Raw genomic sequence first — 16,524 nt, forward strand, 5'->3', positions numbered from 1 at the left:
AAGTTCTAAAGTGAATTTTTTCAAACTTTGAGCTGAAATGGTCTTAAATACATGGGTTTAACCAATATAATATGCGAATACGATATTTTAATACAATTTAGTCATTTTGACTGATATTTTTTGAAATTTTCGACTTTGGGGCCACCCCACAGTACCCCTATGGGTTCCCCTGGGAAAATATCACCTGATATTAATAATAGGGGCCATCCCCTATAAGAAAAGGCCATTCAAGTCTCGAAGTAGCGGGGGGCACGAAAATGGCCATAATGACCCTCCTTCTTTGAGACAAACTTGCAAAAATTGAAGAATTTTTTTTAAAAATGCCAAAACAATTCAAGTAAATAAAAGTGGAGGTCGTTGAAAGTGTCAAAAATTGAAAAACTGAAAAATACACAGAAATGAGAAATTGTTAAGAAAGGAAAAGATTAATAAAAATTGTCAAAACAAATCGTACAAATTTTTTTAAAAAAGCGAAACGTTGAAGACAAATGCAAGAAAATTGATAATATTTGGTTAAATTCATGAAAAAGTAACACAACGAATCAGAAACTTGAAAAAAAAAATGATAATGAAAAATTGCAAATAACAGAAATGTGAGTGAGAAATTTTGAGGTAACTCAGATGGAGGGGGGGTGTTTGTAATTGCTTGATGACAATGAGAAACCAAGAAATTGATGATTGCATGATTTGAAATAAAAAAATGGTAAAAACTGCCTAATAAATCAGAAAATTAATGGATTAAAAAATAAGAAAATCTCAACAAAAAAAATGATGAAATTTCTTTGATCAGATAATAAATCAGGAAAAAATTAAAATGCCAAAAAGTTGATGAAATTTATTATAAAAGAGTAACACAAGGAATCAAAAAAAAAAAATAATAATAATGCTGAAAAACTGCAAAAAACAAAAAAGCGAGTATGAAATTTCGAGGTAACTCAGAATTTTTTTGGAGGGGGGGTTATAATTGCTTGGTGCCAATAAGAAACTAAAAAAATTATGATTGCATGGTTTTACATAAAAAATAGTAAAAACTGTCTGATAAATCTGAAAATTAATGGATTAAAAAAAGAAGAAAATTTCAACAAAAAAAAACTGATAAAAAAATTTAAAAATTTCTGATCAGAAAATAAATCAGGAAGCTGGAAAATTGTCAAATAAAAAAACAAATTGAAAACAGTGATGTAAAGAATAGTAAAAATTGTCGAAGTTGAAAATTTTTTTTAAAAAACTCAAAAATGAAAAGTTGCAAAACATGATAAAAAGTTTGATTCATCAGAAAAAAATCACGCAAGCTTCAAAATTCAAAAACATGTGAGAAAGAAATTATCGTAAAAAACGAAAGCAATTCGGCAAAAAATTTGTAAAAATTGATGAAATGAATCAGAAATTTGGAAACAAAAGTAGAAATAAGGAATAAAAAAAAAAAAAATAATTCAACCGATGTAAATGAAAAAAAACTATCATCAAGTTTGAAATGAATCCAAGTCAACTTTCTTGAAAGAATGAAAAAATGAAAAAAAGTAAGAAAATGTCTAAAAAATTATGATGGCGGAGAAATGAAAACCTTACGAAATTTACTTTGCATTCTGAAAATTTGATTTTTCAGTATGATGCATTGAAATTGTCAGAGGTGCGTATTAATAAAATGTACGATTTGTCCAACCTCATCAGCCCCATGTCCATTGCCCATTTTGCTGATTGACTCGTATTGTTGTTACAATTCGACGATTTACAAACCTGCGTTTGGATTTTATGTTACAGATCCGGTGCTGAAAGAGAAAATTCTCACGTACCTGTCTTCGACAACGAATAACGTGGAAAACGATCCTATCATCGGTGCCATGGGCGAAGCCTCGTTAGCCAACGGTAACGGCGTGCTGTGCAATCGACCGCCGTCTCGAGGTCGTAAAAAAGACGTCAGCCAATCGTACTCGGCACCTTTGACCGATATCACCGGCAGCCATCGATACGAAAACGAACCAGTCAGCGTGAGCAGTTCGGCATCGCAGCCCATGTTCGAAGCTTACGTGATGACCGGCGAACGTGTCCTCAAGCTGACCAAGAACACATCGCTGGTGCCCAAAAGTCAGAAAAAAATCGACAGTTTGAAGAGCCACACGAGAAAGAACAACGTACTCGGCCAGAATAACCATAAGGTCAAATCGACACCCTCTAGTCCGGTCGAATCGTCTTATAATTCATCCGATACTAAATCATCGTCGGCTAACACGTCTCCGGCATCGTTATCGTCGCTACAGTCTGACTCCAAAGGCGTTAGTACGATTTCCAAGTCGGATGACGATATTCATTACAGCAAAGAACCCTCAGTGTCGACGAATTCGGTTCAGGTGGACGACGACGAGCTGACGTCGTCTTTACGTACATTATTAGATACGGGTTCGGACGGAGCGACCGGAACGGGCAGCAAAACGGAAGATAAACGAGCCTTGTGGACTCGTAGTACGCCTAAACATACGGCTGAGGCGTCTTCGTCGACGATAGGCTCGTCCGAAAATGGATCTTCGCAGCATTCCATCTCGCCTCCGTCTCCGACTTCGGTATCGTCTTCGGTGATGTCGTCCATGTCGTCGTCGACCGATCGCAAACGTCACCCTGTGATTAACTCGAATAACAATAGCATCGATTTAAGCCAATTGGAAGCCCTGTCCAATATATCTAGTCCCGATTACCAAGAGGAGACGTCCGATATGTTGAATTCGCACGATATTGGTATGGAAGTTACCGATCCTAGTGATAGCGATTCTACCCTGCTGGTCAGCGAGCCGAAAATACGCAAGTTGAATAAATGCGTCGGCAACGACGGGCCGGATCCGGTCGGCGGTATGTGTTCCAAGTATCTGACCAACGAGAAGAATCATCGAGTTGTTGTACAGGTATGTTCTATACTGCTTTTTGCGATGGAATCGATGTTCTTTTATTTTCTCGCTTGTGGTTCGCTGGTGTGTGGGAATTCAGCTTGCTTTTTTTCTAGCTGGCTTGTTCGATTTCGTTCGTAAGTACTGAATTCTGAGGTGTACGTGTAGGGGACGTTCGCGAATGATTTATCAAAAATTGAGTAAGTGAATGAATTCCTTCGCGAACGAGTCATTCATACGAATCAATTCATTCGCAAACGAGTCACTTATACAAATCAATTTTGTTCGCGAATATTTCATCAAAAATTGAGTAAATGATTTGATTCGTTTGCGAATGATTCATCAGAAATTGAGTAAATGAATCGATTCGTTCGCGAACGAGTCACTTTTGCGAATCAATTCGGTCGCGAATGATTCATCAAAAATTGAGTAAATAAACCGATTCGTTCGCGAACGAGTCACATTATCAAATCAATTCGATCGCGAATGATTCATCAAAAATTGAGTAAATGAATCGATTCGTTCGCGAACAAGTCACTTATACGAATCAATTCGTTCGCGAATGATTCATCAACAATTGAGTAAATGATTCGATTCGTTTGCGAATGATTCATCAAAAATTGAGTAAATAAATAGATTCGTTCGCGAACGACTCACTCTTACGAATCAATTCGATCGCGAATGATTCATCAAAAATTAAGTAAATGAATCGATTCGTTCGCGAACGAGTCACTTAAACGAACCAATTCGTTCGCGAATGATTCATCAAAAATTGAGAAAATGATTCGATTTGTTTGCGAATGATTCATCAAAAATTGGGTAAATGATTCGATTCGTTCGCGAACGAGTCACTTTGGCGAATCAATTCGTTCCCGAACGAGTCATCAAAAATTGAGAAAATGATTCGATTCGTTCGCGAACGAGTCATCAAAAATCAAGTAAATGAATCAATTTGTTCGCGAACGAGTCACTTTTATGAATCTATTCGTTCTCGAATGATTCATCAAAAATTGAGTAAATGAATCGATTCGTTCGCAAACTAGTCACTTATACAAATCGATTCCTTCGCGAACGATTCATCAAAAACTGTGTGAATGAATCGGTTCGTTCGCGAATGATTCGGTAAGTATTCATCAGCTCGTTCGCGAATGATTCATCTAGAAACTAATCGGTTGTAAATGATTCGATTCGATTTGATTCACTTCGCTTGGAAACAGATCAATTCGTAGCCTATACAATAGTTTCACAAAAACCGAATCAATCGTACACGTTTGCGAATGATTCACCAAGAAATCAATCAATTTATTTAATCGTCAATCGTTCGTAAATGATTCGATTCGATTGTATAAACAGATCAATTGCTGTACAAATATTTCAAAAAAACTGAATCGATTCGTTCGCAAAAGATTTTTATTTGAAGAAAATTCGGTCTTGTCACGCTAAATGCTTGGGTGTTTTTCTATCTGTCTTGTTTTCGGTTTAGTTTGCATTTACTGTATTCTGGGGGTTGAGGGGTGGGGGAGGGGACTCTCTTCATGATGTTTGGCTAGGCCAACAAACCTCACATCTCAGTATACAATTTGGAAGAAAAAAATTTACGATTCAATCTTGAAAATTAACACGAAGCGAAGTCAACGTAGAAAATTTTCTTTTTAGATTGATTTTTTTTCAATTTCGTCGAATGCTAAAACATCCAAATTTGATGGAAATTTCTCAACAAACTACATACTTGAAAATTGCGAAGAGTATTCCAATATTCCTGGTTTATTTTGTTTTTTTCGGACACTTGGGAAAAAAGCGTTAGAATATTCGAACATGATTTTTTCAATTCGAAATTTCATCGTCCCATCATCTGTAGCTCTGGCTCGAGTCGTGTTTCACCAGCCAATCAATTTGGCTAGGAGTAAAAGTACGTTAAATTCGACATGGTCGTCGTCTCAGCCTTATTTTCCGATGCCTTGCTCGCTATTATTATAGATAAAATTCGCGAAGCCGCCACTTAACACGTTTATTTCTCGATTAAAGTTAGTCGCAAGACGCGGACGCTTGAAAAATACGGTACGAAAAGCTATAGCACGAGATAAAATTCCCAATGTTGTTAACAGCCTAGCGCGTCGAACTTTTTCCCATAATAACATTTTAAACCGCCGATAAATCCGACTCGAAGCTATAAATTTGCATCTAAAAGACGCCTCTTTTGTTCGCCTAATGTGTATTGCATAATCAGGGTGTCTACCAGGTCGCTATAGCGCTAAAAGTCGCGATAAGTCGCGATTTTGAAAATAGGTCGCTATAGTCGCGATAAGGTCGCGATTTTCTCCAAAAATACCAAAAAGTCGCTATAAATTGTCCAAACTTCAAATTTTATCAGATTTCTCGAGAGAAAATTGTAATTTATTTTTACTATTTTTCCGTTTTTCGTTGTGTTGCGTTTTGTTTTTTTTTGTTTTTTTGTGTGTTCTTTTTCACAGAATTAATAAAATGAAGTTTTCTTCATAAATTTTTTTTCATGTTACATGGGAACTATTGGAAAATCCCATTTTTTTTTTGTTGAAAAATTGGGTGTGGGAACTGTTGAAAAAAACATTTTTTCGTTGGAAATTTTGGGGGGGGGTAGGTACTTTTAACTGAAAAAAGTCGCGATAAAAAGTCGCGATAAGTCGCTATTTTTGAAAATTAAATTTTGGTAGACACCCTGATAATACATCTTTACCTATAGGTCTAGTTTTACTGTAGAAAAGTATAGGTATACTTACATATCGTGTCTGGTGCTCCGTATATGTTCATAGGAATTTGTTTCCATTTTGTATACAAGCGTGTCATGTCTGTCAGAATTCATTGTATATTCGTATAACGAAGGAAAAGTACAGGGGAAAACAGATCAATTTTTTGAAAATGTTAGTTTGCAGATCAGGAAAGGTGAAGGGAGGGGAGGGGGGGGGGGTAGTTGGTTGTCTAAATCTAGTTTTTTTTAATTTTCTAAAATGATGGACATGACTTTTTTTTTGTTGATTCTCTTCACGAGTTTGGAAATTTTTCGCTTGAAAACACGCTGAAATAGAGAATTATGACGAAAGAGCACGTTTGGCAACAGTGTGATGGTATAGAAGAAGGTCGCGACGAACTGAAATTTCTTAAATCTTTAGAACCAACTTGTTACTGAATAGCTTTAAATTCTCTCTCATATTTTTACGATTCTCCCCTCTCATTCTTCGCTATACTTCGTATATCTTGTCAACAGTTTTCGATTCGATTCGTATAATAACGACTTGTTTACGAGCCATTATACTCGTTGTGCTATAAATTCCCTAACTGCCTGCCACCTGATGATTCTGCGATAGCGATATAAATTACATCAGTGTGTGTATATTTACATATTCTTTACATTGAAGGAGTAAGGGCCTGTTCGCTTTATTCGAGCACATTTTATGTTGTTAGATGATATGTACTCGATTACTTTGATGTGATTCGATGAAGAGGTACCTAATGATGAATGAATAAATGAAGAAAGCTTCTAGAAGATTTGTGTATGTCTAATTGTCTGTGTAGGCATGTATGAGTAGAACTTGTGTGAAGAAATCCGTGATTCTGCGTACTTCTTTTACGTGGATTCCTCCTTTTTCTAGAACTCACGTTCCCCTATATTCTCATCTTATCATCATCCTTATTGGGAAATATTTTTTTGGAGAAAATTATGGATTCAAAGACTAGAAATATTTTTACATGCTACAAAATTACTGATTGGACTCCTTTTTCTTTAAAAAAAAAATGTCGTAGCCTTTTCAAAAAAAAAAAAAAAAAAAAAAAGATATTTGAACTCGGGACCCTTGAAAACCTAACAAACGACAGGTTACATGATTTTTTCAAATTTTTGCACACGCCACTAATAAATAAACCACTCGAAGCCCCTCTGCCCCGTTTCGTTTCGAAAAAAGTCCGTAAAATGAACGTTGGGAAGTGACTTGTCTATTTTGAAAAATTCATAGTTGCCGATTTCGCATATTTTTTCACTTTTTGGATTCGATGTTTCAGTCCTCTCCCCTCCTCCCATCTCCTCGCTCAATTCAAAATAAGAGGCCTGGGGGGTATTTGAAGTTTTATTTTTAAAAATAAATAAATAAATATGTACCTACTCGTATCTTGAAGTTGTAAAAATAATCAACTTGTCAAATCACTTTTTTTTCAATTTTTCGTGTTTTTTTTCAAAATTTGAAGGGCTGGAGGAGCATTGAGAGGTGATGTCTGAAAATTGAATGGATATCCGAACTCGAGACTCTTGAAACACAAATAAAAGACACGTTACACGACGTTTTACAATTTTTAAGACGGACAGGTCATTAACCTTATAAGGCCAAACGGCCCTTAATACCCAAAGAGACAGGTCAATGACCTTCAGCTAGACGGCCTTTTTGTAATATTGTTACGTTTTTTAGGATTGTGTGATTACATACACTAAATATCGTTCATTTTATTACTTGTGTTCATTTTTGTTATCTCTTGCATTGAAATCAAAAGAGTTTGTTTATTCGCTCAACTTGATTAGCAAAAAGTTTAAAAAAGAGGAAATAAAACGAAAAATTGAAATGAAACGATATATTTTTGGCGTTTACGTTTGAATAAAATCATAAGGTGTTTGAAGACATTAGAAAAGTAAACATTTTTTACAAATATTTGGCTCATACCTGAATGTGAATTTCTCCCCCCCCCCTCCACCTTGAAAAAATTTAATAAGTGCTCGAGAAATGACCTGCAGAAAGTCCTACTAGAGTCCTATACTTTTTCATTTTGAAATTTTGTTAGACATCCTGCAGAACCTTGACTCATAGGTCAATGACCTTAAAAGGCCAGATAGGACGACAGACGGCTCTTAAAAGCCAGACAGCCAGGTCAATGACTTTTGGAAGCCAGACGACCTTCAGAACCTAGACGGACTTGTCAATGACTTTCGGAGGCCAGAATGTGTGCCAGACGACCTTCAGAACCCAAACAGTCCGGTCAATAACCTTGGGAGGCCAGACAGGATGACAGACAGATCTCAAAAGCCGTACAGATAGGTCAATGACCTTTGTAAGCCAGAAGTTTTCAGAACCCAGACAGACCGACAGACAGACAGACAGACAGACAGACAGACAGACAAGTCAATGATCTTAAGAGACCAGATTGAATGCCAGACGGCCTTCAGAAGCTAGACAGCCAGATAAGTGACCTTAGGAAGCCAGACAGGACTCCTGACGGCCTTCAAAAGCCAGGCAGGCAGACAGGTCAATGACCTCGAGAGACCAAACAGGCATACAGTTGACCTTGAGGAAGTTATGTTGACGAGTCAATGACTTTTAAAGGCTAGATAGGAATACAGGGAACCTTGGAAAGCCAGGCAAATGGGTCAATTACCTTTAGAGTCCAAAGATCTCAGCATCGAGCTCAGGCTGTGGTCCGCATCAAGCTGACGACCTGGTCCGGATAATCGTGTCTGGTTCGAGGATTAAGACTGGTCTACTTGATTAAAAACATATCCATGATTGAAACATTCCTTGGAGAGGATACTTTACCCCTGTTTTAGATACCACGATTACTGGAAGCCGTCTCTCCCCCTCCCTCTTTTTGAAAAAAAAATATGAAAAATGGAAATGTGGTGCGACAAGTCGATTTTGAATAATTCTAGGTCACTGAGTTCGAATATTTCGTTTTTTTTTTTTGTTTTTTTTTCGACCTCTAATTTCTTCTCTCCCATGATTTTCAAAATGATTGGCTTAGGAAGTACTGATGGGGCAAGTCGATTTCATTAAAAAGAGTCGTTTCCAAAAAGTACTACAATTTCGAAGTTTCGAACTGAGCATCTAAGAAATTTTGAAAAAATCCAAACATACTTATTGAAAATGGTTCAGCTGAATTTGAGTTAGTGTCAATATTTGAAGGGGATTTTTTTTTTTTTTTGGTTTCAGTACTTGAAAAAAAGTCAGAAATTAAAAAAAAAAAGTTTGAGTAGCTCAAATTTTAGGTACAAGAATTTGGTATTCTGCCCCTTCTTAAAAAAAAAACTTTCGTTGAAATTGGATCCGGGCCCCCCAAAATTTTCAAATTTACTTTTGCATTCGTAGGTCTACAAATAATATATTCGTGCATTTTTTTATAATTAAAACATTTTTCAGTCCAAAAAACGTTGATTTAAAAATTCTTCGCGAATACCATTCTCTTCCTTCTCCTCCCCTCCCATACAGCTAACGCAAATTGCAAAATGAAATAGTTTTCGTTCTTTTTTCCTTCATCCAATCGATAATTACGAATTTCTTAAAATATCTACATCTACCTATAGCAGCAGCAACGATAACATAGCAATAACAACAACAACAGTGTAAATTAAAATCGAAACGTCCATTGAAAAATTTCCCAATTTCCTATCGATGAGAATTATTATTAGTAAGTATTTCTTCTACGACGAGACTTGTTCAACTCGACTATGTAAGCTGTCGTGTAATTTTGAATATTTGTATTTTTCATATTGTCTCGTGTTTTTTTCTTTCAAATGGAAAACCGTTCCAACGAACACAAACGGGGTTCAAAATAACAATGCACGAGCTATACGCGCGAGCTTTCCCATTCATTAGGCACTTGATAAGTATAAAGCCAGGAAACACGAACTATGAGGCTGCAAGGTGGAGGAGGGAAATTCTCGTCAATGTTCTCGGACATGGACGTACGAGAGAGAAAATTACAAGATGAAAGAGCGAGGTGAAGAGGTAAATAAACAGCTAGGCTATGCTTACCGTTAGTTCTCGTCTCGAACGATGCAAACGCTAAATTGGAAAAATAAGGAGCGAAGAGTGAAAATGGAAGGCGTTTGAGAAGGATGAAAATTCAGCTTTCAGTTTCGTCTCGTGTAATACTACTCTCTGGTGTTGGTGCTTTTACTTTCTTCTGCGTTTTTGGAGTAATTACCGGTGAAAGGGTAGGGGTTGTTGAAGACTACTGCGGAGATCACGATGAAATAATTTGTACGTTATTTTTCTTCTTGTTCTTTTTCTATTTCTTTGTTTCTTTCTTCCTTCTTTCTTTCTTCTTGTTATCTTGAATTTTTTTTTTTTTTCATCTACACGGATATTGTTGTTGTTGGCGGCAGGTTAAAGGGGCTCCGGAAAGAGAAAGGACGCATAATTTCTATAATATGAACTACGTTGTTAGCGAAAACAATAATAACACCTTTAACAACGTTTCCAAATTAAGACATTACAATAGTTTAAAAGAAGAAGACGACGAAGATGAAAATAACCTTGATCCTAAAAGGGTAGGATACGAAGTAAGAATACAACTTATACACACTTCTCTGTCTCTCTCTCTCTCCTATCTATGTATAATTTTTTTTAAACGGTCTGATACGCACGCAGGGTGTTTTTGAGTTCATTTATAAGTTGGTAGATTTTTAGATGCGTAGAGTTTTTTGAAGCACTATACGAGCAGAATGATCCCTGTAACTGGTGATTTTTTTATTTTGGTTTGTTTACAGGCTTTGGCCGAATGCGACGATGAATTATTGGCTTTAACCGAAGGCGCTTTCAACTTGGCCAAGTCAGTATCGCCATCACATAGTGGATCTTCCGAAGAAGAATCAGGCTCCGATGTGGAGTCGCTGCACAGTTTCCATTATTCGCCGAAGGCTGTGGATTATCCATCGGCGCAGAGATTAGCTAAACGATTGTATAATTTGGAAGGATTTAGAAAAAGCGATGTTTCTAGACATTTGAGCAAAGAGTAAGTACAAAGTAGTTTATGAAAAGCTTTGTTCGGAAGACTCTGAAGTAGTAAGGGTTTGAAGGTGTGGTTGTGGATTACTCGTAGACATTTTTGAAATTATGTCTGAAAATCTTTGGCAATGTGCTGGAAATTCTGACAATTTTTCAATTCTAAAACTTCAAAAAAAAAATTATGTAAAATTCGAATAGATTTTACAAAAAAAAAAAAAAAAAAAAATCGATAGGAAATATCTTCTGCTTATTTTGCACATCTTCAAAACTTTGGCAGCAGTTGGAGTTTTGGAAAATGTTTATCAATACATTTCCAAAGAATTCTGTTGGTGAAAAATTGAAATTGAAATTGAAACTACAAACTGAGAAAACAAGAACTGGAATTGAAAGTGAAAACTGAGAAAACAAGAACTGGAATTGAAAGTGAAAACTGAAAAAATTGATGAAATTGTTGTTGCAACATAAGGCTCATTTATAATGGTAATTGAAATTCTCCTATTAAAAACCATAGATTCAACTTTTTCATTTATTTTTTTTTGTGAATTTCTATTACTATTATAAATGAGCCTATAAATTCAAAATTAAAACTCATGAAAAACTGGATCTAAAATTTTGAAAACCAAACTACGAATTGAAATGAAAATGCAATCATTTTAGCATCAAGACATTACAACTGAAAAAGCGAGAAAACTGACTAAACTTAAATTTGAGAGTGAAGGTGAAAATTGAAAAGAAAATCGAAAATAATCGTTGTGACAAAAATTTGAATTTGAAACTAAAAACTGAAATTGAAACCGAAAGTTGAAAAAAATTAAAGTCAATGTTGTGATGAAAACTTGAAATTGATTTCTCTAAAATTGAAACTGAAACTTGAGTTGAAATTGAAATTAAAAATTGAAGAAAACTGATACCAAAATTGCAATCAAAACTCGTGTAATTTTTAACAAACATAAAATCATTTGTAAAACTATAAGAATTGAAATAAAAACGAAAATTATTTTAGCATCAAGAAATGGAAACTGACTATGAGAAGTTGAAAAAAAAACTGGAAATCTGAAATTTGAAAAATAATGCTGCAATCATCTAAGAAAAATTAAATTCGAAATTAAAAACGGAATTAAAACTGAAAATTGAACTGAAAATTGATTTAAAAAAAAAAATTAGTACTCAGTACTGTGAAAAAAACATGAAAATCAATCTGAATTTAAAACTGAAACTTGAAAAAAAACTCATAATTGAAATTTAAATTGAACCTAAAAAGTAGAGAAAACTGAAAATAGCAAAAATTGAAAATTAATTGGAATCATTGCATGATAAAAAATTGAAACTGAAGTGAAACTGGAAACTAAAAATTGAAGAAAACTTGAACTAAAATTAAACTTGTTTTTAAAACTAAAAATTTTGGGAAAAAATTAAATCATTGTTGCGTTTAAACGTTAATCTGAAAAATGAAACTAAAAATTGAAAAAAACTACTAAAATCATTGTTGCATTTAAAAAATTTAAACTGACAGCTAAAAATCGAAGAAAACCGAATAGATGATTGAAAGTGAAAGTGAAAATTTAAACTGAAATTGAAATTGAAATTGAAAACTGAATCTACAAATTCAAAAAAAAAACTAAATCATTGCTGCGACAGTAAAAAATTTAAAACTGAAAATTGTGTTTAAAAAACAAAATCACTGCTGTGAAAAAAAAACTTGAAATTCAATCTAAAATTAAAACTGAAACTTGAAAAAAACTCATGATTGAAATTTAAATTGAACCTAAAAAGTAAAGAAAACTGAAAAAAAGCAAAAATTGAAAATTAATTGGAATCATTGCATGATAAAAAATTGAAACTGAAGTGAAACTGGAAACTAAAAATTGAAGAAAACTTGAACTAAAATTAAACTTGTTTGTAAAACTGAAAATTTTGGGAAAAAATGAAATCATTGTTGCGTTTAAACCTTGAATCTGAATCTGAAAAATGAAACTAAAAATTGAAAAAAAAACTAAAATTATTGTTGCATTGAAAAATTTAAACCGACAGCTAAAAATCGAAGAAAACCGAATAAGTAGGTAATTGAAAGTAAAAATGAAAATTTAAACTGAAATTTAAATTTAAATTGAATCTAAAATTGGATAAAACTGAATCTAAAAATTCAAAAAAAAAATTAAATCATTGCTGCGACAGTAAAAAATTAAAAACTGAAAATTGTGTTTAAAAAACACTAATATTATTGTTGCGATGAAAAATTAAAATTAGAACTAAACCCTTTAATTTAAAGTTGAAAAAAAAACCTGAAAATACCGTTGCTAAGACTAAAAGTTGAAAATGAAAACTGATAATTACTGAAAATTTAAGCCATAAAATGATTTTAGTATCAAAAAAATGAAATTGAAGCTGAAAATGTTAAAAAAAGTTGATAGGTCATTTTTGTACCAAGAAATAGGAATAGAAATCAAAATGAAAACTGAAACTGAAACTGAAACTGAAAATTGAGATTTTAAAAACATAAATGAATCGGTTTAATAGCCATAGGAAAAGAAAAATCGAAGTTTCATCTAATATTAAGGGTGAAACATGAAGAAATCTGAAATTTAAATTAAAGAAATTGAAAACTGGGACAAAAACTGAAATTTTGGACTAAAACTGGAATTAAATTTCAAAATTGTGAAAATTATGAAATCATTGTTGCGATGAAAAATTAAAACTTGAATGTAAAAACTAAAAACTGAAACTAGAAATTGAAAAAAAAAGCTAAAATCATTGTTGCCATGTGTGAAATTAAAACTAAATATTGGAGGAAAAATCGAAAAAAACTGAAACTAAAATTGAAATTGAAACTGCTGCAATCTAAGAAAGAAAATCATTTCAGCATCACAAAATGTTTGAAGAAATTGAAGCTATAAATTGAAAAAAAAAAAACTGTAAACAGAAATTGGTTAGTTTTACTCCCAATAATAAAAACAGAATTCTATTCGCAAAAAAAAAAAAAAATAGAAACAGAAATCAACGTTGAAAGTGAAACTAAAATTGAAAATTAAATTTGAGGTGGAAATTGAACTTGATTTGGCGTTAAAAAGTGGAAATAGAAGCTGAAAATGGACCCCAGGGTGGGAGGGAGAACTGAAAGTAAAATTAGAAATGAAGCTAAAAATTGCAAAAAAAAAAAAAAAAAAAAGAACGACCTATTTCAATTTTAACTGATGAAAATTGTAACTAAACCTGAAATTTTGAAACTGAAAACGGAATAGGTATAATTTGGAAAAAAAATAAAATCATTCAAATCATTGTTGTGACAAAAAACTCAAAATTACTCGTTTGTACAAATAAAATAGCCGGATAATTAAAAGAGACAAAAAAAAATAGAATTTTATACTGTGCATTTTTAAAAAAATGTACAAAAAAATTCAAACCAAGGAAAAATTTAAAATAAAATAAAAAACAAAAAATTGAAAATTTGTCAAAGTGATAAAAATTTAGAGCTTTTTGCGATATGCATGAAAAATTTGTTGTTTAAAAAATGATTATTTCAATAATTCGAAAATTTTTTGCTCTTTTTTCAATTTGAATATTTTCAAATTCTTAAAGATTTTTTTTTATTTTTGTATTGCTTTTTCATTTTTATAGTTTTTTTTTTCATTAATCAATTCGTTTTTTAATTTTTTTGTTGTTTTTTTTTCAGCAACGAATTCAACCGAACCGTAGCCGAAGAATACCTGAAATACTTCGATTTCACCGACGACACGTTAGAACAAGCGCTTCGAAAATTCCTACGCCAGTTCAGTTTAACTGGCGAAACTCAAGAACGCGAACGAGTTCTAGTCCATTTTTCCAGAAGATATTTAGACTGTAATCCTGGTTCCTTTAATTCACAAGGTAACTAACGTAAATTCAATTCGATCATTTGTCGAGTAAACATAAGTAACGGTAACGAAACGATCAAGTTGCGGAGAAAGTTGGGCGTAGGTATGGCGGTCGTCGCAGCCTTTTGACGATAAAACCTCCTTTAATTAACTGGTACCCAAGAAGCACACGCTCTGCTTTGTTCGACCTTTTTATCAAATTGCTTACTTATTTAAACGTTCGTCGACAGATAGGCTTTGGCGTATGTTCATATAGTGTAGGCTACGTTCAAAACTTTTTCACGTGGATGATGAAGTGGCCCTTTTTTGGGGAACATAGAGACATTAGGGGGTGGGACCCAAAAAGTAAGTTCATATTCGTACTCAGCGACCTCGAATACATATCATTCGATATATCACTCGACTTTTTGATGATTTTTTGAAATTTTAGCCCCCTTGTGGGGCACAGAACGACATTGGGGGGTGGGACCCAAGAAATAAGTTCATATTCGTACTCAGCGATCTCGAAAACATACCATTCGATATATCACTCGACTTTTCACGATTTTTCAAAATTTTAACCCACTTTTTGGGGCACAGGAGGGCTTTGAGGAACTGGACCCAAAAAATAAGTTGGTATTCGTATTCAGCGACCTCGAAAACATACTATTCGATATATCGCACGTCCAGATTCGTTTTTCAAATATATGATTCAGTTATGTGTTACTTGAAAAATCAAGCACCCCCCACCAACCACCGGGGAGGATTGAAGACCAATCAATGGTGATGTGATTAATAGATGAGTGAGTAGACTTTGTAAAAAAAAATTGAGCGAAATCGAATGATATAAAGTGGTAACTTCGATCAATTTATTGAACTGACCTTTTTTGAAACACCTTCTCTTTCCACCCCTTTTTTCAGACACCCCTTTTGAGATATGGGTATCCAGCGCGGTATCAAATTGTCGAGAATTTGAAGGGGAACATTTTTTGTCATGGTATTTTTTATCGTCGTCGTCGTCGTCGTCGTCGTTTCCTTATAAGCGGTAGGCCTATTGGCCTGTCTGCTGTGGTGTGGAACCTGCCGAGGATGAGCCTGAGGTATCAGTGAGTTTCCTCCTTGGTCTCCCTCTGCTTCTTTTCCCCGTTGGTGTATATTGGATCGTAAACCTAATATTTTCGGAGTAAATCGCAAAAAACGCGAATCGGAACCGGTTTTAGCCCCCTAAAAAAGTTAGCTCCAGGGGTAGAAGGCGCGGTTTTTTTTTGGTAGTTCAGGTGGTTCATCTGAACACATTCCCGAAGAAAAAATTTATGTGCCAATTTTTTCCCTTTCGCCCTCGCTTTTTTACGTTATTTTCCTGCTCTATAATTTCACGTGCTAAAAGCAACGAATTCGAAATTCCAATTGTTCGCAAACGAATGGAGTTCTTTTTCATCGCGCTATTACAATGAAAAACGTATTGTAAATTACAGAAAGGGCTTGCAATGCTTTGAAGAATTTTTTTTCAAAAGAAGTAGGTAATCTATTCGCGAAAAATTTAGCAACTAGGTCAATTAACGATGGTTGAAACGAATTACGGCATAAATATGCAACGAGGCTGTTACAGGCAGCATTAAAAAGTAATTTTAACCAGGGTGGAAATTTTTTCGAGAAAATTTCGTTTTATGATCGTTATTATTATTAAGAGTACATAAAGCTATGTAGAGTTGGAGAAAAATAAAATTATCATCGCGAAAGAACGAGCCATCGAAGAAGAGAGAAAGAGAAAAAAATAAAGAAAATGTAATTATAAAATAGAGTCGTTCGCGCAGATGCTGGTTAGTTAATGGTTTAATCATATCGAGGTTTATTTACGCGATTACGATTACAAATTCAACGAACTGTTTAATCGATTAAATTACTCGTGCTCGCGGAACTGATGACTGAAGAGGATAGAGAACGATATCGAATGTAGATTTCATTTTAATAGAAATAATTATACGTATACTTAGCATACGTGTGCGGGATATCGCGAAATATAGATACGATATGAAGAGAGAAATTAAACGTATTTATATATACGAGAATGTATCTCTA

At 34.0% G+C, this 16,524-nt stretch overlaps 1 protein-coding gene across 4 annotated transcripts in view; it reads left to right on the forward strand.

Annotated features, from left to right (window-relative positions):
- Positions 1-16,524, forward strand: part of Efa6 (Exchange factor for Arf 6) — a 194,513-nt gene that overhangs the window by 164,394 nt on the left and 13,595 nt on the right. For 3 of the 4 annotated variants that reach the window (XM_065366757.1, XM_065366758.1, XM_065366760.1), the window contains 4 exons: positions 1,762-2,894; positions 9,994-10,170; positions 10,378-10,622; positions 14,286-14,479. In XM_065366757.1, the coding sequence (XP_065222829.1) occupies positions 1,762-2,894; positions 9,994-10,170; positions 10,378-10,622; positions 14,286-14,479 (1,749 nt within the window). The remainder of the gene's footprint in view (positions 1-1,761; positions 2,895-9,993; positions 10,171-10,377; positions 10,623-14,285; positions 14,480-16,524) is intronic. The other variant, XM_065366759.1, reaches the window with a different exon arrangement.

Source organism: Planococcus citri, chromosome 5 (assembly GCF_950023065.1).
Source record: "Planococcus citri chromosome 5, ihPlaCitr1.1, whole genome shotgun sequence".
Taxonomy (NCBI): Eukaryota; Metazoa; Arthropoda; class Insecta; order Hemiptera; family Pseudococcidae; genus Planococcus; species Planococcus citri.